Genomic DNA, 25,827 nt, shown 5'->3' with positions numbered 1-25,827 from the left:
TTGGCTTGTTTTTTACAGATATTATATATTATTATATACCATATGCCTACGAGAGATAAAAACCAATCAGTGGAAAAAATTGCTTTAGGATGAAGCTATGTAATTCTTCCTATAATGAACGAGATTTAAACTTTGATATCAAAATAATAGCAATATATAGTCAGTCTGCAGATACTTCATCCTAATACTAAACGATTTTTTTTATTTTATTAACAAAAATCTTGTCTTAGAATATATATTATGGCAAATATAGTGAATATACCATTAAATCCAACGCTAAAATATAATAATATTCATCCTATAGTATAACAGTAAATTATTTTGAAAAAATTAGGCGGAAGACCTATGCTAGGTATCACGGCTTGGGTTGTTTAATCGATTTCCTCGGTGCGTGTGTTTGCGTGGTCGACCGCAAGTGTTGGTATACGCCCCAGTCGACGAATGCGCTAAATACGCTCTTTAATACATGTCTCGCGGACCTGCGAAAGCACTTAGCATTTCCTGTTCACAACTTTTGCCCAGCGAGATTTTTTTAAACTATCTGCGTCTTTAGTAAGTTACGCACATAAAACTCGTGAACAGACATTATAACTACGTCGCACGCCGTACAAAGAAATGTCACATAATTTTCACACTGCTTTTTAAACTATATAAACCGTTTACGCAGTCCCTATACAGGATTTCCGGTCGATTGGCTTTTTGACCCACTTTTACGACTATTTTCTGGATTTAAGACATATTACTAACATCCCCTCAACCCTCGGATATTTTACAATTAATTTTTCCGTATAGATTTTTTCAAAATTATTATTACATATTATTTTAGATATTTTTATTTAATTTAATTCGTATGTATCGTATTTTGCATTATTGATAAAAGTTAATCGTTATTATTACTACAGCTACTTTATTGGTTCATATTAAATTCTGACTATTGTTCAATTTACGGTGTGCACGCTCCTGTGCTCCGATGCACATCAGGTATTTATGACTTTATGAGTCAAATGTTTGAATATAGAAAGTTTTAGGACGAGAAGTTCCCTGGCCACTTGTAGAATGTTCCTTTGACTTACTTAAGCAGTATGTATACCATTATTATTTCACAGTTAATACACAAAAGTCTAATGAAAACGTGACAGTTGGTCGATATTTTATTTAACCCTACACGCAGTCAACTAAAATTCTTTATGTACGGATTTCAAAACTGTCAGTATGTTGCATAATGACAAACAAAGTTTTTCAAAAACTGGGTATTTTGCCAAATAATTATTTCGCTTGAACAATATTAGTTATTTGAGTTTACTTCAATAATAAATGCCTACAAAATATAACAATCATACCAACTCTTAAAATGCTTTAAATCGTCTAGAACAATTATTTCATTGTAAATTAAATACAAAAATAATTATGAAAACTCGCACATAATATATTAAAATATATAATATACAAAAAAAAAAACAGTCAAGTTTTACTATCACTTAAATATTAAATGATGTATGTATTATTTATAGTATTCGCTGCGTAAGCAATGCGAAAGCAGATCCCGCGGCGCGTCGTCGGTTAAAACGGAAAAAAAAATGTATTTATAGTATTATAAATATTATTAGCTAAAAATGGATTAATAAAAAAAAAACTTTTAATATGACGTGTCAAAGTATATAAAATCTATCAATGTTATTAAATAAAAAAATCTTAATAATTATTATAATATTATGTATAGACATTGGAATTTATATTATCTTGAAAAACACAATATCAATATAGGAATATTGAACACTAATAATGACAATAAATAACATAAATAATTATTATTGTGAAATTTTCTAATACAAACTACAAAATATATTTAGTGGTTTAAAAAGAAATGAAACTCGTTTCGGGTTTTTTAATAATACCATATAAGATTTTAGAAAAACAATAAAAATGTTTTTCAATGAATCTACAGGAAATGATTTTCAAATAATTACACATCCAATCTTTATTTAAAAAAAATTCAAATAGAATACAATATGAATTATTTATTATACTCTTTTTTTGTCAAACCGGAATTAACGATATACCCATATAGTCTAAAACCATATATGATTTAATTATGTATAACTTGACAAAAACTAATAAATTTAATAGAAATGTTGTTTTGAACTTATTCACATATATTATGTATCCAGTATGCATATTGCATATAGATACCGAATTATGAAAAATCGTAATTTATATTTTTATATTTATTTCTAGCTCAGTATCCAATGCAAACTGAATTTATTGTCGAATATAAAGGATTATAAAAATATAAGAATTGATAAAAACGACTTTACTGGCATAGAAATTTCAACGGTCGTCTAACGATAACGTATACCAAGCATAAATAATATGTACTATTGTATAATATTAAGTAAACACTGTTTATAGGTATGCAGTCTTGGATGTTGATTGGTTTTTATCGTCAGACGATTTTGCAGTGGACGCAATTTAGTATGTAAAATAGTCGTCTTGACCGTTCAATCAACTTGTGGTGAATGCTTCAGTGAGCAATGTACACCATTGTTATAGTTCTTCAAACGATTAGGTTTCGATTTCGGCAGGGCTATTCCAAACTCCTCCGCAAAAAAAATTAAAATTTTTTTCAGATTTAAAGGGTACCTATAGTTTTTTATTTTTGTAGCATCTAATATTGGAACGATTTGTTATTTGTAATTAACTGTAAATTGGGTTATATTTATGAGTTCAATAGTTTTTATTTCTGATGAGACTCATCTCAGAAATAAATCATTTTGTTTCATCAACAATTAATTAAAAATAAAATAATGACATTTCATATCGTTATTTTATTTAAACTATTATTATCTGTAGCTTATATTATGTATTATTATTATATATTTTATCATTTAACATTATTAATTGAGAAATAAGGTAGTAATAATATTAATTAATAATTACTTATGAAACTCAAATATTTGAAATATCCTCAAAGGGTAATTTTTCGAATTGGTTGTAATATTTAAATCTAAGCTCACATCGATTAACTAACGTTCACCAAGATATTAAACCACGCCACCTCTTATTTGCTCACATAATATTTACGCAATAATATATATATATTACGAAAGTCGTAAAAATAATTAAGTCGATAACTGTCTAGACCTGATGTGATGTTTGGAGGGCTTTAAAGACACATATTTCGTGGATCTGTTGTAAGGTCTTTCTTATCCCATACATAAAAAAATGGTGTCACGACATTTTCATTATACATATATATATATATATTATATACAAGATGATATACCAAGCGTGCTCACCCCCAATTTTTATTCCTTTAATAATGCATTTTTATTTTATGAATTTTTTTTTTCAAAATATGCTTTCAAATTTTTGAGATTTTTTGAATGATATAAGGGGTTCCCTTGTTAATATAAATTTTTAAAATCTCCATAACCAAAATAATATTTTCTAAGCCCATCACATCATTTATCTATTATCGTATTATAGTATTCAAAAAGTTTAAAACTACTCGTTCGAATTTTAATTTTGATTTGTTAACATCTTCTGAAAATTATCCACTAAATAATTTACAGTAGAAAAGAAGGGGGGTATTCATTTGAAATACAGAAACTTACAGGACAGCATGAAGTAGGTTTAATCTTGAGAATTTGAAAAAAGAATCCTTAAGCATATTTATAACAAAATTCCAAAATCAGATTTTGAACGACTGCAATATTGAATAAGATGTGACCAAGCTTTGCGAATCATCCTTCATACTTGTTTATATATTTTATGAAAAAGTCTGTTATATTTTTATCGTACATAAGTCGTAAACCAACAACAGATCGGATCGAAAAAATCGTGACAAAAACTTAGATTAATTTAAATATTGATAGTATGATAATGTTATGGTTGGACGAGGGTGTTTCGGTAATTAAAAACAAAAATAAAAGGGTCGACGATTTATACTCCTAACTTTTTTTTTGTTTGCGTTAATAATTTGATTACGATGAACGACCGCTGAGATAGGTATATGGTGCGGTATTAATTCGGACGTGATGCCGCCGTCTCGGAATGTCACGTGATCCAATGACCGTCGACCTGCAATACCGGTCTGATGGACGGCATCGTAGTCGTAAATCGTAATACGCATAAATAAAATAAAATGTCGAGGCATGATGAGGCTAGGTTGTCGAATAATTCGATACATTGCTAAAAATGTGTCATTCTTTACGCTATATGGCATGAAACTAAATTATAATATAGGTAGGTATAGGTGGAGTTGGGTCCGAGGATATATGGCCGGAGCGGTATGGTCATCCGAGACTTGACGTAAACCGTTTTATCGTATACATTTATGATAATATATTAATTATTATTATGTATATAATATATACTGAACACAACGATGTTGTCTCCGGGCCCCAACATCCACCGTATTTCTCTCCCGCGGGACCGAAACTCTATCGCCACCGGGTTTGGCATTCACCGCGATGCATATATTATTATTATTATAATACAAAGTGACCTCAAGTACTTTTTCGTGAAGCGGTAAAGCTACGGACACGTGAAAATTAGAAAATGCAGCCGGAATATCTGTATAATATGTGTTTATTTAACGTCATAATAGTATATTATAATATAGTATATACGTACCAGATGATATTATGATAACTCGTATACCATATACACCAACGATGACGCGACGACGATGACCACAGTGTCAACGTTTTAAGAACATTTTATTTGGTTTGGTATTATAACACTGTACATATCAACGGTCGGCAACTGGCGAACAGGAGTCCGAATGCGGAAGGCAGAAAACTTGACCGTCAACATGTCTTAAAATTTTTTTGTCTTCATATAATTACTATATAAATATAAAGATTTGACAAAAGTTGTTTTTGTTGGACCTCATTTATTTAATATTTTAATCATCCGGACTCAATCAGAAATTACTTGACGATCTCTGCTATATATCATTATGATAGTGATAATGTATTCGTTAAGAATTACAATATGTCTACCCGCCAGCAAAATTTGACATTTTTAGTTTTGAGTGAACCTTGTGGATGTGTGATTCTTCACAACACAAAGCATTATTTTAATTTATATTATTAATTACCATCATAAACGTACAGACGTACGATTAAAAAAATGATACGGTTTAAAGTGATTTTTTTTTAAATTTAAGAACATCAATAAACAATATTATTTTATTATTTATATGACTTTAAATTATTTAACAGAAATGTATACTTTAAAACCCAAATAGGCAGGTAATTTATTGTCAATTGTCACCAAAATGCATATTGTACCGATTACCGATGTAATGGATATTATTGCGTATTTTCTATATGATTGCAACTAAAACGCAGGACTTATTAAAACTGACAAAAAAAAAAAAATTAAAATAGTTGAATGATATTTAAATTATCAGTAATTAATTTTCATCATAATTATATTTTTTGATTTGAGATATGACGGATTTGATTTTGAATTTTTGAATTAATTAATTGAAGTATTTTAATTATTTAATTAATTGTGATTTCCATTTTAAGTTCTAATTCATGTTTCTTGTCAGTTCTAAAATGAAAATTATTTATTTTATTTTTTACGAGCGTTTTGAGTACCTATGATATTTTGATGTTAACATATGTTTGTTATTACCTTTCTAATATGTAATTTTGTTATAATAACGTTTCAAATAACGAATATAATGTAGGTACTCAATACTTAAACTTTCAAACTTTTTTGAAATGGAGTATCCTCAAAAATATTTTTAATAATTTTTATCCTAAAAACTAATATTTATTATTTTTATGTTTATTTTTTTCCGAAACTATGAAATATATAAGGTTATATTTAACTAGTTAATATAAATATAAAAATATATAGTATAACATTATTGATTCATTAGTCAAATTCAACAATATAGAGTTAGAACAGGATAGATTAGGAATAGGACTATAGGTAGGTATAGTACATTTTTTTTTATTTTAATTACTTATAAACACAACGATTTTAGTGATAGGTAGTGGAATGTTTCAAGTTTCTAGAATTATGTGTATAATTTATATTTTTAATTTTAAAATTTTTTTTCAAAATTTAACTTAAAATAAAAATAAAAATTATATGGTAGAAGTCTTAAGTTGTTTATGATATAATCAACTTATAAGGAAAATTTAAATATGATAGTTTTGGTTTTTTTCATTTACATTAAATTTTTTGGAAGACCTTAAGTCAAAAATCTTTAAAATTTTATCAACATAAAACAAAAAAACAAAATTTAAAATTTCTAAATAACTCGAAATACATTATAGAAGATAGGTACGGTTAGAATTTAACAAGTATTCAAAACATCTTACTTATTGTATGTTATTTTATTTCAATAGAAATATATCATTGAAATCAATATCAATATGGTCCTATAGTTATATTGTGTTTGCAGAAAGTAATATAATGTTGTTGGTTATTGTTGCCTTGTTGGTAGAACTTTGGTGGTTTTCTCTTTTATACTCGTATATTAATAAAAAGTTATGTTATGACGTGTTATACGTTGAAGAGCGGGGATGGTCACTGTGTTTGGATTAATTAATCTGTCAGTTTTGATTTGAAAGCTTTGGGCGAGGAGAAACACAAAACTCGTCTATGCACGCCTCCTTTGTCATGAAAAACAAATGAACAGCAATAACTCATAAGTAAATAACAGAGTGTTTATTAACATTAACAAAAAAAATATTTTTATACAATTAATTATAATAGTAATACTAGTAATAGTTGATGATGATGATAAACTTATAATAATAAAGATGACTTAGTAAGTTACTAAATGAATAATGTTATATAATTGCTACCTTATATCGATTTTCACACTCATGTACACAATCGTCGTTAATCGAGGAAAACAAGGTGGGTGATCTATTTATTGTCATGAAGATGAGTAGTTTTCGAGAGCACCTATCATAGAAAATCGATTTTCTTGATAACTTTATAATCAAAATCGAGCTGTGTGTTGTACATACAATTTTACGTGTTTTACAAGTTCAACTTACTTGCATCTTTATGGTATCCATTTACGAGAATATTATCGAACTATACTCCATGTTTAAAATTGCATCCGATCAACCGCGTGACTATAGTTTAAAAATAAACTAAAGCAAATAGTTAAATACATATTTGTATTTTATTGTTTTGAAATCGTAACTTGTATACTGCAATATTTAAATTACACTTACTTTTATATTATTTTTAAATTGTAGCTAAATTGAATAATATTATTACGATGAAAACAATAAACATTAGATATTAAAAATACAAATTATTTTTCTGACCATCGACTGATATAAATGTTAGTATATTTTTAGGTTTTATAGTTTTAATTCGAACCTCCAGTTTCTTTTTTTTTTAAATCAAGTGCAACTCCATCTTAGCCCCGTATGGATATCTGTATTATGTATAAAGCACAAACCAAGCTCGTTTTATCGTCTTGTACATCTACCATGTATTTATGTTAGTACCGATTCATTATACTTAGGTACGAGCGTAGTAGTTTGATCGTCGATATTATTACTGTTTTAATTATTATTATATGGTTTGTAACGTTTGCACGTCCTCTCACGGTCGACGTGCTGCAGTGTATGTGAAAGGTGTTAAATTGAGTGGTATAAAGATGTACGCCCGATCAGTCAGTGATAAATGATGAAGTTTATTCAACTAGCGCCTAACCGACCAATCGAAAGGGCACGTTAATAGTCAATGCCTATACAGTATACACCCGCGACAGTCGAGACGCCTTCGCAGTTGATTCATGACGTTCGAACCGCTTCGTCTTCGCCGTGGTAAAATTCGCATACAAGACACGACTTGTTTTACTATTTGTTTTTTTCACAAGTTATGATATTTGTTTGAAGTCGTTCTTAACTTTGGCATTTATTGCATAATTTCAATACTGATGTATATTGTATTTGCATAGATATACATAACCTCGATTTTTAATAATATTATATACCTCTTAATTTTTCAATCAAAAAATATAGAAACAGAATACGACATTATAGTTTGTTTATAATACTAGTTATCTAATAGTAAATAGTAGTTGATAATAATTATAAAATATCATACTCGAATATTATACACAAATTTATTATTCGGTACCGTCGAAATACTTTTTCTTATCAAAAATCACCAACGAAAGGAAAAGTTTCACCTTGTAACGTAAGTAAAGAAAAATATTTAAAACAAAGAATAAAAAAAAAGTTATATAAAATGTATATAGACATATTGAATTTCCAGAAATTCTAAAAAGAGAAATTTTCGCGCAAAATCATAAAAACAAATAAGGTTCAGATTAACTTAAATTTAAAATATAGTCATACATAGATTCTGTTTAAAATCTAATAAATAGTATTGTTATATATTGATTGATAAAATGTTCATCGATATTTTAAATCAACAAACGATTTTGTAAACAATAAAGTTTGAAAAATAAATGATTTACTTTTGAGATTTCTTGTTAAAATATTTATTCGAATTCATTTAAAAACATTTATTATTTTTATTGTAGTTTAGTGTTTATCATGTAAATATCATTTAGTGTAAGGGTCACAGCTTACAGACATGAACTGAGGTTCGTTAGTTTAATTTTGTTTATTCTACGGTTTAAACGAATATTTGTAGAATGGCTTTGGATGGTAAAGATTAAATTTTAAAAAAATGATTTTTATTTAAATTGTAGACTTAAAAATATATTTATAAAGATTTATTTTTTATATCATAGAAAATGTCAAATAATCTGTTTTTAAATTTAAAAAAACAAGCCCATTTCTTTGTGTACCTATATTGAATTAAATTCTTTAGTTTTAATTGACTATTTTACGATTTTAGATACTTGACAATAATAATTTAACTAGCATTACCTCTAATCTCTACTAATCGGTTGACTGACATTTAGCACATATTTTATAGACGTTTTATTATCAATATTCATTAATGTCCGTAGTTGTTATTGTAAGTTCAAAGTTATTAATTATTACTAACAAAACGCATAGTTACAATATAATAATATGTATACCTAAATACACCAGGAAAAAATAATAAAAAATTCAATTTTTTAATACCTCTTTAAATACAACATTGCGTTAAAGTAATGCATAATGACTAAATACGTACCAACTTCCGACGGTATCGAAATCAATAATAATTTTTAACGTCCGTCGTGTCGTTGTGCGATTAAAAGCTGTCACGAATACAACAATATAATAGGTAATAAAAATAAATATTACAGCATAGATTCGTGCCTGCAAAACGTAATTTCAAGAAATACAGAAACAAAGGGTCGATGAGAGAATGACGTACAGAGGAGTTTATGATATAGCTTATGAACTATACTATTACAATCGTGTAAATCGCTATTATTATTATTATTATTATTGTCGTTTTAAGGGAAATCAGCAACACACGAGGAGGAATTACGTCGATCATCGATAAGTTCCGTAACGTAATAGCGGACGGAGAATGCCTTTGCGGTATCATAAGTCGAATATTATGATACCTGTTGTCCATTAGCGTTTCGATAATATTCGATAACGGGTCTTGTTTCGACTATTGACTGGTCGTTTTCCATATTTAGTAACACACACGTGTATAATAATATTAGTCTATACGACGGATAACGCTATCGGAATCTCTACGCACTGACTCCAAAACGTTGCTTTTAGTTTTTACACAACATTATAACCGTATAATATTACTGAAACATTATGTTCACCATCGTACTGATACCCGATCGAGTATTGTTGTGCATTGGCTTCAGGTTGTTGACGTTTTCCGACGTCGATTTTCGCAGGAGAAAAGTCTGTCCATCACGTAGACATTTCCGTGCGCTGTTGGCATAATAATATGTCGGTTGAGCATTTGTTTCGATTTTCAAGTTTTCAACTATACGTTTTTCCTACACAATAATATGACGATCTTCGGTCCAAGATAAATAAATGAACTCGCAACCCAGCTACTTTCATAGTACGCCTAAATTAATAGTTTTCAATCAATTTCACTTTTTATGCATAAATATAAAATATGCCGTTTCCTTTGCAGTGAAGCTTAGAAAAAATATTAGACGAAATTTAATTGCAGTTATTGCCATCTATTGAATGCTGAAATGAATTATTACGACGACTAGACGAGTTACAGAAAAACAAAAACTGTTATTTTATGCAACGGTATTGTGGATTCGTATTGATAATTTAGTTGGTTGGGCGATTCGAAATATTTGTGTAGAACAGAATGATATGCCTTTCGTCATAGCTCGCATACTTTTCGCTTTAAGAGATTTCGTGCAAAAGTATTCTGCAGGTACATTATTTATATTATATAATAATACATTATATTTTATATCGTCGTTACAAATTCGTCGAAGTATAATGGCAATAATAATATATTATATTATATTATTATTATTATTATTATAGTTATTGCGATGGCTGGTCTCCGAATAACTGCGCGTTTCCGACGAAATTTTTCGCCGCAGAGACGATGCCACCGATGTCCTTTATACAGTATATACATAATTTATTATTACGACGTTATACTATTATTATTAGACCGCACGCGACCAAACTCGCAACGACGCGACACTATCGTTAATATCCTTATATGTTTCCAGACGGCAAAAACCTAATAATAACACACGTTATAACCATGATAATCAGCAAAATTGTCGTTTTTATTTCTAATGCCTAGGTACATATTGTAACCTATTATAATTATATAATTTATGGTAGTTGAATAATAACATCATATCTAACAACATAGTCAACAGTGGAACGAAATAATATTATAATTGACCAAACAAGTAAATATTATGCTTACATTACTGAATTGGCGTGGAATGCCGACCATGTGCATTTATAATTATTATGATAGAATAATATTATTTTATGTACGTATATTGAAAATTTAATTACGCGATAACGAATATCATACTCGTGTTTTATATTATGATAATTTATAATGACAGTGCGCGTGATAGACAGAAAAACTTATATAGTTGATTGAAACAACGCCTATTAAAATTTTCACGGAGAAAATAATTTGTGGATATACTTGTTCACTTTTGTGAGACAGTTTTAGAGAAATTATCATTATTATTATTATTTCAATTACTACAGTGTGAAGTGCGTGCGGTAGGTTTACCTACTTACATGTTGGGGATGATTAAGTTTTTAATCTGTCGAAATCTATGTGCTTTTTATTAGTTTTGTTAGTCTCATCTTCCATCAACTCCCTCTTCTAAACTGATAGATGTTTGATAAATTTTTCTAAAGGTTTACTTCAGTCTGCAGTCAATTTGTAAAAAAATATATTTAAACCTACAAATATATGCATGTGTTTTTAATTTAAAGATGACATTTTCTCAAAATGTGTTTCATTTTTCTTCATTTTGTTTTGTGGTTGTTTTTTTTTTTAATAAAGCTAGAGCTAAAAAAACGCGTAAAAAACACATGAAAAATTGAATTTCTACTGGTACGGAAGGAAAATCGAATTGAAATATCCGTCTCTCGTACCGTTCCAGATGAAATATTACTAAACAATATTTTGATTTATGAATACTCATTCATATAATAGGAACGTATATATTATATCGAACGGGAAACGTGCAAGGAAACAATAATTAAACAGTCTCCATGGACAGGCGGGTAAAATAAAAAAAACAAACAAAATTACGAATTAATAATAATTTTTTAAAAAAAACGGTCACTGCGTGCAGAAACGTGAGAATCTCCGGAATCGTTGTTTTAAAAAAAAAAAAAATGTTTTCCTTTTCCGTGCTCCGTCTAGTTTCTGTTGCAATATTTGCATACTGTTTTACAGTCGCGTTTCGATGGTCATAATATCAAGGTTAACGGCGCCTCGAAATAGTTATCGTATATCGGTGGTGTGTAGTTAAACATAATGTCAGTTATAGATAAATTTATTAAGAACGATATGCGCGGGTAGGTTAGGTATCTACGTTCTACATTTATCTACATGACAATAACGTACCCACTGCTCACCTCATACACATCACACGACCGACGTCCCTGCCTCAGACACTTTTTATTCAGCATAATTGATAATACACTCGCGGATCGGCACGTGTGTAAATATCATGATTATAATATAGTATGTACACATGTTTTCTCGACGTCTAAACAATTTATTAACTTTATTGGATTTTAATTACACGGGCTTTTAATTTAAATTATATTCGGGTGTGCGAGAACATATTACGTTCTCGTATATATATATATATATATATATATATATATATATATATATATATATATTTAATAATATAATGACTTTACCTATAGGTAAAGACGCGCGCGCCTATATATGATATAATATTGTAATATTATGTGTCCCACCAGTGTTCGGTCGTGTTTGTCTAGTATATGTTGTCCGCGATTCGATCACTGGCTTTAATATATTTTATACTCCCGAAGTAAATATAAACTCGATGGCTGTAGCTGTAGAAATATGCGTCTACAATAGCGGCGGCGTCGAGGTGGAAAAAATAATGTGTACATATATTATATATATATATATACGTGTTGGTGGAGGGGTAGTGGTGGTTGTGGTGGTTATTGTGGTGGTGGTGGTGTGAGTTTCATACGTCGTTCGATTCCTTTCAAATGGTAAAATACCGAAATAAAATTCACGGCATTCGAGAATGTGGAGGAAAAAAAAATAAATAGTACATACGTTTTACGGTATAATATCTGAGATAGAAATATGCGGCGCAAAATGTTTCGTACGAAATATAAAATGCTAACAACCTCTGCCGCAAGTATACAATATATATATATATATATATATATATATATATATATATATGCGAGTATTATATTATATTATACATATATAAGGTACGTGGGTCGCACAGCTGACAAGGGCGCGCCGCCGTTGTCGTCACACGAAAACCATCGGTTTTCGCCCCTGGAGAATACGGTGAGGAAAATTTAGTTTTCCATTGACTAGGCGATGGGAAGGGTTCTCGTAAAGGGTTCTACGAGAAAAGCAGAAGCCCTTTTTTGTTTTTTGTTTTTATACTAAGCTCGAAAGACTATAATGCAATAATAAACCACTATCCTTTGGTATAGAGACGGACGATGACGACAACGGCGACGTAGAAATTCAGCCAAAAGCGAAACGATACGCTTTTTTTTCTCCCTTCGATCTTATTTTTTATTTTTTGCTCACTCGCTCTCCAATATAATTCAGTGGCCGGTAAAGAAACGCCGGCTGTAGTAGGTACGTAAAATAATATGATAATATGTACGTGCGCTCGCCGAAACGGGGCGTAATAGCTAAAAATCCAAAGGCCTTCCGTCGCGCTTTGCGCTACTAAAACTTCAACATTTGATAGTCAGTTTAATCTCGTATATATACAAACTCACGACAGTCGCAGACGTCCCAGTCTCGGTTCGGGTTCACCGCTTTGCACTTATTCGGTTTCACACAACTTTGGATTCATTATTCAAATTGATCCCAACTTAAGATAAGTATGTATAGACAGCGCTTTTTGCATTTATTTAACCTTTATCGGCGTTGGAAACTTTGTTTCGGGTGTTGTGCGACGCGACAGAAAGTGTGTATTGGTCGTGAGAGTAAATTACATTAAAATTCGAGTTAAATCTGCAGTGATCGTTCTACACAAGACTACACTATACACATGAATACATTCGCGACCATTGAAATTAACTTTGATGCATTCTATGTAGTGGATATTTTTCGTTTGCACTCAATTCATAATGAGTACATATTACATACTCTCGAGTATTTGTTTACAAATGTCATTTATAATAAGACAATGAAAATAATTGAAATATTTTTTTAATTTTAACAAGATTAATATTTATATAAATGTTATTAATTATTAACAAAAGTTAATAGTAACAAAAGTTAAATAGTACTCTTGTACTATTTTGAATTCGTGAACGAAAATATTATTCAATTTAATTTGATACTGCCAATCAATATTACTCAAAAAATAGTATTGCATATTACAAAATCCAATAATTTAATTATATTCTTGTTGCTAACTTAATAAAGATAAATATTAGTACATAAATATAAAGTTCAGATTTTAATAAATAATATAATATTATATGCATTCAAAGTTACTAAATATTGTTGTCTATATACAAATTATATCTAAATACAAAACTTAAGAAAATTAACATACTTATTTAACTAAAAGTTTGATTATACTCAATAAATTAAAATTCTTAGTTTTTATTCAAAATACACGAATTCTGGTTTTTATCCGTGGCACATAGCAATTTAGTTAACAACAACACTAATTTAAATGGTATGTTATAATATTTAATCGTAACATACAATGCTATCATTATATACTATATAAATAACCTTTTTAATTAAAAATATTATAAATATGTACAAATTTTATTGGATTTTAAATAATAATTTAAAACATTATGACCACTTATTGAGGTTCTCTTGAAATTTATATTTTTCGATTAGTATCAATGTCAGTAATTTAAAAAAAAAAATATGTATATAACTATACATATTACCGTAAAACTTTTTTATAACCTTTTCAATTTATAATCCAATGAATAATGAATCATCCTTCCAAAAAAAAAAAAAATAAAAAAATACAACTACTTTTAGAACATAACACTACAAAGCGTTATTTAGATAATAGTAAAATTGCATATCATATAAAAGTGTGGAACGTAATACGAATTGAACTAAAATGTATGAAGTTTCTTTCAAAATGCAGTTATTTAAAAATTAATTATGTTCTAAAAAATTATGCTAATGATTCGATTTTTTTTTTTTTTGTTTCAGGATTATTACGCACAAGCTGCAATTAAGCCGTCTTTGTTGACATGGCGATGAGATGAGATCCAATGACTGGTGGTCGTTACTGTGGATATGCATATTCCTCTGGTTCCATGCTCATTCCGTCGGTGGTCAATCACCGACGTCGATTATAATCACTACGTGTCCGAGTCAGCTGTCTGATCAGTCGTGTTCCTGTTACGATTTTGAAGACGGAATTTTTCTCGAATGTCCAGGAGCTACTGGAACAGGTGTGCGAAATGCATTGTCCTCGGTGACTGGAGGCTTGATTCAGTCACTGAGCATCTACGACCTGGAATCCTCCGTCTCTTCCTTGTCAGCAGACTTATTTCCTCCGGACACCAAACTTCGACAGCTCCAAATATCCCACTCTAATCTATCTGTAATTGCAGAAGATGGGTTGAAGAACATTAAAAGTTTAGAGTCTTTTGCAATGCTATCAGGTAAACTTCGGGAAATACCACAAAAAGCTTTTACCGCTTTGAATCTGTTGACAACAATTGATATTGAATCCAATGAGTTAGCCGAACTGGGTAGTTATGCGTTCTCTGGCTTACAGTTAGTAAAAATCAACCTCAAGGGTAATTCAATTATTAAAATATCAGAGTACTCATTCGCTGGTCTGGAAACCAGTCTCACTGAGCTTGATCTATCCGATAACAAAATAAAAACGTTTCCAACGTCCGCTGTCAGACGGTTAGAGCGTCTCATGTCCTTGAGAATCGCATGGAATGAAATCGCATCGATTCACGACGACCGTTATTCATTCATGAAAAGTCTGGTGCAGTTAGATTTGAGCTCTAACAATTTCGAATCAGTTCCTGAAGATGCATTCCGTTTATTCCCTAAGCTCAAAATGTTGTCTCTTTACTACAATTCAGTTGAAAGCATACACAAACGAGGTTTTAGCACGCTAATTGAACTTGAAACTATCGACATTAGTCGTAACAAAATAGTGTTCATGGATTGTAGCACGTTCAAGTACAATATTCACTTACGGACAATAGACTTAAGTCATAATCATATTCATTACATTAGTGGATTGTTTGCTAATCTTCCAGAGCTCAGAGAACTATTTCTATCTGAAAACAATATACTGGAGATTTCGGGTGACTCGTTTTCTAATTCTCCGAAGTTATCGGTTGTATACATTCAGCAAAATGCTATCAGAATAATCGAATCTGGAGCTTTTTCAAGTTCACCTGATCTAATGCAATTATATTTGAGTGATAATTACATAGAAACCATGGATGCTAATGTATTTTGTTATTGTAACAAACTCACATCATTGAGCTTGGACAACAATCACATTTCTTACATCGAAAACGGTGCATTCCGAAACAATAGTCGACTAAAAGAACTCAGATTACAAAATAATAAACTATCTAAAATATTACGAACGCAGTTTGAGACATTGCCCGAATTGTTGGAATTACATTTGCAAAATAACGCAATAGCAGAAGTTGAATCGGGTGCATTCAAAACTCTCAAAAGTCTACAACATATAAATCTCCAAAGTAACGTCTTGACTCATTTAGGTGACGTATTCCTACATGACGCACCAGCATTAGTATCCATACAAATTGATTCCAACGTGTTGGCCAGTTTAAATAACAAGTCACTTCAAGGTCAATCCAATCTGAAAGTAATGTGGCTAAGCCACAATAAACTAACCAAACTGGACAAATCCCTTTTTGCTGACTTGTATCAAATACAAAGGATTTACTTGAATAATAATTCAATTGAGCACATCGAACTAGGCACATTTGAATCGATGCAAGCATTGGTTTTTCTAGATTTAAGTTTCAATCAATTGCAAGAAATTACTTCAAAAACGTTCGCAGAACTCAGAGGTCTGAATGAATTGCATCTCACTGACAATCGTATATCGCGTATAGACGCAAATTCGTTCGCGGCGCTGAAAAAATTGACGAGTCTTAACTTGTCCAATAACCCACTCACAAAATTACATAAATACATGTTTCAAAAAGATTTACCCATTCAAAATTTATATCTTAGCAATTGCTCTTTAAGAACCATTGAAAACGGAACATTTTCCAATTTAAACGTTCTTAACGAACTTTACTTGACACACAACTACTTATTTGCCGATGCGTTACTTCAAGTGGACGTACCTACGTTGACTATCTTGGATGTATCACACAACAATTTAGATGGCCTTAATTCAACTGTCTTAAAATATCTGCCTAACTTAAAGCAAGTGTACTTAAACCATTGTAACATAGGTCAAATCATGGACACTACCTTTAAATTCAATCTCGAAGTATCTATGATGTCTTTATCCAACAACAAACTAACATATTTACCTGCAGATTTGTTCAAAAGACAGACCAATTTAAAAACTCTCATTTTAGACGGAAATGATTTCAACACTATGCCCTACGCTACATTGACAAACTGTGAGAACTTGCAAAAATTATCTGTGGCTAGAAATATGTTAACTGAATTAGATATGACAAAACTAACTAATATGAAAAACCTTCAAAGTCTCTCTATCTCTGAAAACCGAGTTCAAATACTTGCTGGATTTCCATCTTCATACTTCACGCTTTTGACTGACTTGAACTTGGCAAATAACATACTTTCGTCATTGCCACTTAATTTTTTTCAGTCACTAGAACGTCTAGATTTGTCCAATAATCATTTCAGAAAAGTGCCTCAATGGCTCAAGAATCTCCAGTTCTTGAATCTCACTCAGAACCCACTAGGCCAAATACGCGAAACAACAAAATCCATGACAATTGAGCATATTGATTTAGAAGAACTCCACGTGTGTGGAACAAATTTATCAGTGCTGGCAAGTAACGATTTTTTGTCGTTCACCAATCTTCACCGTCTATACATATCTGATAATAAAATATCAAAAATATCGCCCGGCACATTCAGCGTCCTCGAAGAACTGCACACACTGGACTTGAGTAATAATCGCATGGAATTTTTGCCCCAAGAAAGATTACAAGGACTATCACGTCTGCGATTGTTAAATTTGTCACGGAATTCAATTAAAGAAATTGAAGATCTTTCTTCGGACTTGATATCATTGCAAGTACTTGACATTTCATACAACCAACTAGAAAAAATTAGCAAAGGCTTATTTCGAAACTTGGAAAGCTTGGCTGAACTTCGTTTATACGGAAATTCACTATCATTTATATCTCCAGATGCTTTCCGATCACTAAAAAAACTCAATACATTGGATTTAGGTAAAAATAATTTCAAAAACTTGCCAATAAACGCTCTTAGGCCGTTGGAAACACAAATAAAAAGTCTGCGAACAGAAGGTAAATAAAAATAGTTCGAGTAAATTATTTTTATACTTGGGAAGATGTACTAACAAATTGTTGATCCATTAAATTTTTATTTTCAGAAAACCCAATTAACTGTGACTGCGACCAACAAGAACTATGGGAATGGATAAGAGACCATCAAAAATTGACGACCGATCTAAGCACGAAAGGGTTGATCTGTCAACAGCCTTTAGAACTCAGAGGCCGGAAGTTCATGGAACTTGAGCCTCCTGCATTTTGTGCCATGCCTGTCGTACTCAAACTCACCATTCAAGACATTCAGCCATACTCGATCTTTGTGTCGTGGAAAGGGCGCAATCATACAGGCCTTCACGGTTACAGAGTTGCGTATTACCCGATTGAAGATCCAGATTATCCTGCGGCTGCCATCTCATCGGTTGCTGTAACGCCAAATGTAAGTCCGAAACCGCGTACCTACTGTTACCAATGATTATAAAGGAGATTAATATGTACGAAATTATTTTTATTATTATATATATTTTATTTTGACAGATTATGAACAAATTTCTTGATAAAAATACACAAACTACACTCCTGGACAATCTGAAACCAGAGACCCGGTACTTGGTATGTGTGTTAGGCCTTGGCAATTGGATACCGCTGAACAGTTCACACCATCTACAGGATAGCTCTCAGAGTAGCCGTTGCGCTGAAGTGAAAACGCTGGAAGGTGACATGGCATTTTACTCCGATGAACATCACAATAGCTCAATACTCACGAGGCGGTTAGGTCTGATCATCGGTAGCTGTTTGGGCTGTGTTGTGTTTATCGTGTTGGTGTCCGTGCTTGGATACCTGAAAATAAAAAAACAAAGAGAAGATACAAAAAGGGAACAGCCACTTCCACCAGAGTATCTGTCATACAGGCATTTTTCTTTGCATACCACTGACCCAATTATCGCTGGTCCTGCTTTAAGTCAAATCGGCCCGATAACTAGTGTACATTAAACGAAATTTTCTTATGTTGATGATACTGTTTATTATTATTATTATTAAGCGATACTGTAATATCATGTTTAATCCTATAGTTAATTGTTAACAAGAACATACCTATAACATGATGTACTTTAATAAGATTAACAAAAAAATTAATTACAATGTTAAACTGTTAAGTGGTTATAAGTATAATTAATTTTTTCCAACAGATTCAAGAATTACAACTGATTAATTTTTGAAACTAATCGAAAAAAATGTTTTTGTAGAAAAAATAAATTTGTTCCTATCTATTCCAGGCCCCGTTTGTACAAAATACCAATAGTTCGCATTAATGGTTACCTAAGTTTCAAATTGAATGGTATACGATATTTAAAATACAAATGTATACGCAATTTATATGTGATACAATTTTAATACCTACCACAAAATAGCTACTGTTAAATGTGAAGATTAGACCGATTTGGTTATCTTTTTACGAAAAAACTATTTTATTTTATCTGCATACGTTTTTCACAAAAATAACTGATATTTTTGGTATAGGTATCGAAATTGTAAACGTACTCTCGTGTATATACTGAATATATTGTTATAAACTATTTTCGATTTTACAATAGAAACACGCGTTCGAACATGTTTGTGTTTGCGATAGATCTATTATACGGCAGTCAACTGTTTATTAATTAAAACCGTTTTCAAGCGCAACGGGAGTGGAGGCGACATAGCATAGCACACTTATTATTACTATTATACAATCAGAGATAAGAAACTTTTACATCCCACCCACGCACCAACCTTTCCAAGTGCCACGTACCCAAAATGATAATGCGATTGCTAATCTATGGCTTGATTTACGCAAAAAATAAATGCCCGGCAGAATCAATGCTCAGCGTCATTTGGTTTGATCATTGCCATCGTAACACCGATCATCGGTGGTGAGTTATTTCCATCAATCAGCAACCGAATTTTTACTTGCATCCGAATGTGTACAGTTAATCAATTATTGATTAATAAGCTTATATTCAAATCAACTTGATTTACCAGAAATAGAATGAAAACCAATATATGTAACCATATGTTCTACATGTTTAACAATGTAATACAATTAAATTAATGAACTAATGAAAGGTTCACATAATTTTAAAAAACTGTAGATTATTAGATTAATTTTGATCGTCAACGTATTGAAAATTTACGCAAGCCCGAAATTATTGAATAATATTATTATATTAAATAATATTATCCTTTAAAATCCTACCTATTTTGTTGTTGTGTGCTCAAAACTAGTGGTTTTTCGAAAATCATATTTTTTTTAAACATAGATAATGAATTACTATGAATTATCATATAATATTGTACACCAACGTCCATCGCGCATCGCTTATAGCGTTAACCATTGCAATCAACATTCGACATTGTCGGTTTTCGTCGAAAAATCGGATTAGAGAAAAGTTTATAAGTCTAGTGCAAATCGTTTTCAATTTTTATTTTTACCAATTGATTTTATAAGAGAAAAAAACGCGCATTAGTCATCTTAGAACGACATTTATTGTTCTGTTTCAGCGCTATTTTTGCACCAAATCGTTTATATAAGACCGAACGCAGGTAACTGTTTAAATTGTTATGTTTCTTTTACAATTTTTTTTTTAACTCATATGAATGCACGTTTATGGATTTTTTTACCATGTACGAGAACGATTTCAAATGTTAATATATTAAATAACTATTTTGTTTACAGAAAATGTGAAATTAAAAATCCGAAATTCTCCAAAATTAACCTCGTTGTTGTACATAATACTTATTAGTATCGTATTGTAGCACGCAAAGTGGTTTTTTGTCCCGAAAACCATTTAACGACTTAATTGCATCACTGCCCGATTTACGTAAGCCGACGACGTTTCACTTACCGTGCAACGTTTTATTGTCTTGTTATGTTTTCATTTAGTCTTATAATCATGAATAAGACGTACTGCATGTATATTTTGAGAAAACTAGCTTATAAACGAATAAAAAAATATTATTTATAGATTCCTAGAAACTACGTTTATACCTCCGTCGTATGAAATACTACGTTGATAATTATATTGTGTTGTTAATAAAAAATATTAATTAAAATATTATGTGTAACAAGGCCATGCGACATAATTGTATAGGTACTAAAATATTATGTTTATACTATGATTACGAAAAGCGATTGAAACCTAATCGCAAAATTTGTACGTTTTGTTTGTTGATTAAAATATTATTGTGTTATGAATTGTTTATGGATAAACTACTAGGTTAAGCTCATATAACCTATATACCTATACCTGTTTAAAATAATATATTATGTTATTCATACTTACCTATTATCAGTTTTTTTTTTTTGCAAACGTGATTTATAATAAGTGTATTGAGAATAAATCTTTTTTATTATTATTATTATTATTATTTCAAATATCATTTCCAACGATGCAGGTACATACAAATAGTTCAATAGTTTTCGAGGACGTTCTCTTTATACCACAAATATAATAACTATGGTTATAAATTTAATGCATTTATAAATTCATCATAACCTCAAATATAAATCATAAGATAATGATGTACTTAGAAAACATAATTTAAAAAATATAAAAATTTATCAAGCGTAAAATATTTAAAACTCAAGATATCATTAATAGGTAATTAGCAACAACAGGTGTACAGAAAGTGTAAGATATTTATAAGAAAATAAGACAACAATTAAAAAGTAATTCATAAATGTGTGTAAAGTGTAAAAGTCTTAATTAATGGAAATTATTAAAAATTTCGAAAAAAAAAAAATAGAAAAATAGTCTAAAAACACGTAAGCACCTACCTATAAAGTATTAAAATGTCAAAAAATCAAAAATTAAAATGTTTTAAAGTTGAATTCATCAATTTCATAAATACAAACTCGCACTGTCTTAAATAATCTAAAATAATGCATTTTTGAATTTTTCTACAAATGCGAAGCTCTGATTTATTATTATAGTAGGTACTTATGTAGTAAAATGTTTAACGCGATCGTGCGGGACACACCATGTGCGTCCGAGATTCAAACGCACGCGAGGGTATGAAAATTATACTTTTCTACGTACGGTGAGAGAAAACCGCCGAAAGAAATTTCCGAACATTCTGTTCGTGTTTACGCCCGCCACGCCACCGCCTGCAGATACGATCAAAAGTTTTTACGAGTTGCGATGGTGGCGGTGATTTCAATTTGTAACGCGCGTGCTACACACGCATGTTATATGTATATACACATAAATATATTATATGTATATATGTATGCATTGTATTGTATACTGTATACCTATCTACAGCGCAAATTGTTTTTTTGTCATATTTTTTTCTGCTCTTGTCCCCGAAACAGACCCAAACTCCGCCATATACGTGCATAATGCATATTATTATTATTATACTGGTGTACGCTTATATAATACGATACGCCCCCGCGAGCCGCACGTGTGTCTGAATAATCATAATAATAATAACAACAACAACAATATAATGTACCGCGACTGCGACCGCGGGAGAGACTCACGAACGGACGCGCGCGCGTGTAATCGCCATCGGCCGGTTACAGTCATAGTGTACAACAGAACGTGAGCGAAATTAATTATTACGAGCCACAACGGAAAGTGGAAAAAAACACAAAACACGCAGAAAAGAGCAAAAAAAAAAAAAAATAAATAGGGTCGGTCCGATTCCGGAGGAGTGTGGGTTTGCACGGCGGTATCGTTTTGATTCGCCCACTCCAACCCATCCGACCCGCCGCAATATAATATTCAGACGCACGTATCTCTCGTTCAGTATTATAGGTACAATGATCTATATATATATATATATATATCAATAGGACATAGAGATAGGGTGCACCGGATCCTTCAAATACAAAATTTAAATTAAACGACGATTTATTTATACATTTATTTTTTATTATTCTCATGATGTCAAACGATTCAATCATTATTTTGATTATAATTTATTTATTAATATGTTTATCATACCCCTCGAAACGTTTTGATACTTAAAATTTGTAATGCCAAATTTATTTACTTTACATTGGAATTAAAAGTTCAATTATCTTTTGTACATCGTTAAGTTTTTGGGGATCCAAGAGGTTTTACACTCCTACAGTCCTAGTTACACCACTTAACCACTGAACATGATAGGTAGGTACGGTCGTGTTCTTCTGAACAACTCGGTGACACCGCCAATCCGATTATAAATAATAATGCAATAATTGCCACGACGTTTTCACTCAAAAGTGTAACTGCGCTGTCGAGTGCCGACGGCGTAATATGTCGAGTTAATGCTTTTTGACTTTGCTTTCCCTTGACCCTTATTATTCATTATTATAATACGGGTGAATGTGTTTTTGTATAAATTCGGTACATATTGTGTAGCTTTTTCGTAGTAATTTTTCATTTAAAAATGTTAGTTAGAATTGTAAGGAGTGAAAAAGTCCGGTAATTATGCAGGTACAGAGATTTCATATCACAAATTAATTAGTTACAATATTGTATAACCGAAAATGATTTACACTAATAGGATAATACATTATAGTAATAATAGGACTCTCAGATCTCGAGTGACTGCTCCTAATCAGACGTCATACATTATAATATTATCACAACACTAGATATTTTAAGCCGTTCATTAAATGCAAAACTAAACCGTCTTTAGATTTCTTAGATTCTAAAGCACCACTGATACATTATTGACTATAGATCTTATAACGAAGGTTTCTCTTTTTTCTTCTACACGTGCAATTACCATTAAATTAAATTATTCAGCCGGACAACACCCAACGGCCAACGGTAAGTTAGTACCGTAAAGCGTCTGCACTATACGTATGCAATATAAATAGGCATATAATATACGTCTGTCGGAAACGTTTAACACACCATACCTTTGAACTTTCAAGTGTGGCAGATTTCCGATTTTCTCGAGCGAAACTAAAACCGTTGTGAAAATATTGGAAGAGATTTGATCGCGTGCTATTATTGTTTTGACTGCGCTTTGCTCCAAATCGTATTTCGAACGTAACGATTTGTCTTTATTTTTCGAATCGATAATCACAATAATTATACACCATACTATCCGACACCTAGTATAAAAGTGTGAATCGAAGCTATTATAAATCTTTTTGTAACATTATATTAAACTGTTTTGATTTTAAATTAAATAGTGTCGTAAAAATATGAAAATCACTATTCGACTACTTTCCTACATTGTTTGATCTGTTTTGGTCTATGCAAGTTAAAAAATTGGTGAGAGGAAGCTTTTTGGCAGGAATAAAACCACATAGTGTAGCATAGTGAATACTGTTCAGTCAAAACGCATGTTTTACCTGGACCCGCCAAAACGCATAGTGAGGCTAACGGTTAGTCGCTAACCCGTTGAATGGTGTATTAAAATTGCATATATAAAGCGCCGTTCTATAAAACAAGCGGATAACTGTATGTTGCTCAGCTATAAAGTAGGTTAAAGTGGGTTACTGTAACCAATGGTATTAAATTTGAATTCAATGATAAAATATCATCTTATTTGAAAAACGATTTTAAGCGGAGATTATTTGTCAATTTAGAACATTGTATACTATATATCAACTTTATTGATATTATTTAAAATATATATATATATATAAGCATACCTATAAAATAAACTTCAAATTAATCAAATCAGATTTATTATGTACCCGACTAACTCAGACTAACTCAATTAGAACAATAAAATTAGAATATAAAGTATATTCTAAATATTTCATGTACCAACGAATCATATTTTTAATTACAATTATTTACCTAAAATTGTTATTCTTTATTATTTAATTTCATCCAAATTTTTACTTAAATTAACTATAAAAAATCTGTGTTCAACTTAGGTATATAGCAAGGATTGAAAATTTTAAACAAGGTTCGACGTAAATATTTAATTCCATAACAAATAAAAAGAACTGTGTTTGTATAGTATTTAGATTTTTTTATATGCTATACTGTTATAGAATTAAATACTTACGTCAAACCTTGTTTTAAATTTTCAATCCTTGCTATATAAGTTGAACGTTTTATGAGTTTTGCAGTTAAATAATTTGTACATTTTCAATTTTGTACATTTTGTAAAAATGTGGTCTATAAGGTTATTTTTTTTTTTAATTTCCTATTTATTTTTAATATTTATATTATATAAACGTATGAAGAACCTTGAATTCAATTTTCAAGCTGTTTGAACCAACGAACACAATTTTATTGACTTCTATTTTTTTAGAATGAAAAACTAAACAATTTTTAAATTTCAAATATCTATAAATAACTAAAAAAAAGTTGAAAATTATTGAAAATTTTATCAAGTATAAGAATTGATAACATAAACATAATATGGTAAAAATATCAAGTTTCTACAGTCATTTGTTTTTAAATAACAACACTATTATTATAGTATATGGATATCTGCACAAGAAAAATCAAGTGAATATCCAAGGTTGCAAAATTTTGAAATTCAATTACTCATATAAAATTAATTTGAATTTCCAGTAAATATTTTTTATTTGATAAAAATTGACAAACTTATGAAGTTATGAAGGATCTTGTATTGAATTTTCAAATCTTAGATTTACATAGATACATTCTTATGAATTTATAATTCAAAAAAATTTGCACACTTTTGTAATTTTTACGTATTTTGTCAAAATTCAAAATTTAAATTT

The 25,827-nt window shown here is 30.4% G+C and overlaps 1 protein-coding gene across 6 annotated transcripts in view; it reads left to right on the top strand.

Moving 5' to 3' along the window:
* The window catches only part of LOC107169961 (uncharacterized), a 232,760-nt gene extending 211,230 nt beyond the window's left edge, over positions 1-21,530 (top strand). For 5 of the 6 annotated variants that reach the window (XM_089219649.1, XM_089219651.1, XM_089219650.1 and 2 more), the window contains 3 exons: positions 14,836-18,152; positions 18,239-18,573; positions 18,672-21,530. In XM_089219649.1, coding sequence (XP_089075775.1) covers positions 14,888-18,152; positions 18,239-18,573; positions 18,672-19,127 — 4,056 coding nt within the window. In that variant the 5' untranslated portion in view covers positions 14,836-14,887 and the 3' untranslated portion in view covers positions 19,128-21,530. Of the gene's footprint in view, positions 1-7,791; positions 8,197-14,835; positions 18,153-18,238; positions 18,574-18,671 lie in introns of those variants that run through there. The other variant, XM_015520165.2, reaches the window with a different exon arrangement.
* The last annotated feature ends 4,297 nt before the right edge of the window (positions 21,531-25,827 follow it).

Source organism: Diuraphis noxia, unplaced genomic scaffold, assembly GCF_037042655.1.
Source record: "Diuraphis noxia isolate RWA-SAM2 unplaced genomic scaffold, SU_Dnox_SAM2 contig0002, whole genome shotgun sequence".
Classification (NCBI taxonomy): domain Eukaryota; kingdom Metazoa; phylum Arthropoda; class Insecta; order Hemiptera; family Aphididae; genus Diuraphis; species Diuraphis noxia.
The sequence above is the reverse complement of the archived record's forward strand: the minus strand, read 5'-3'. Positions and strand labels throughout refer to the sequence as shown.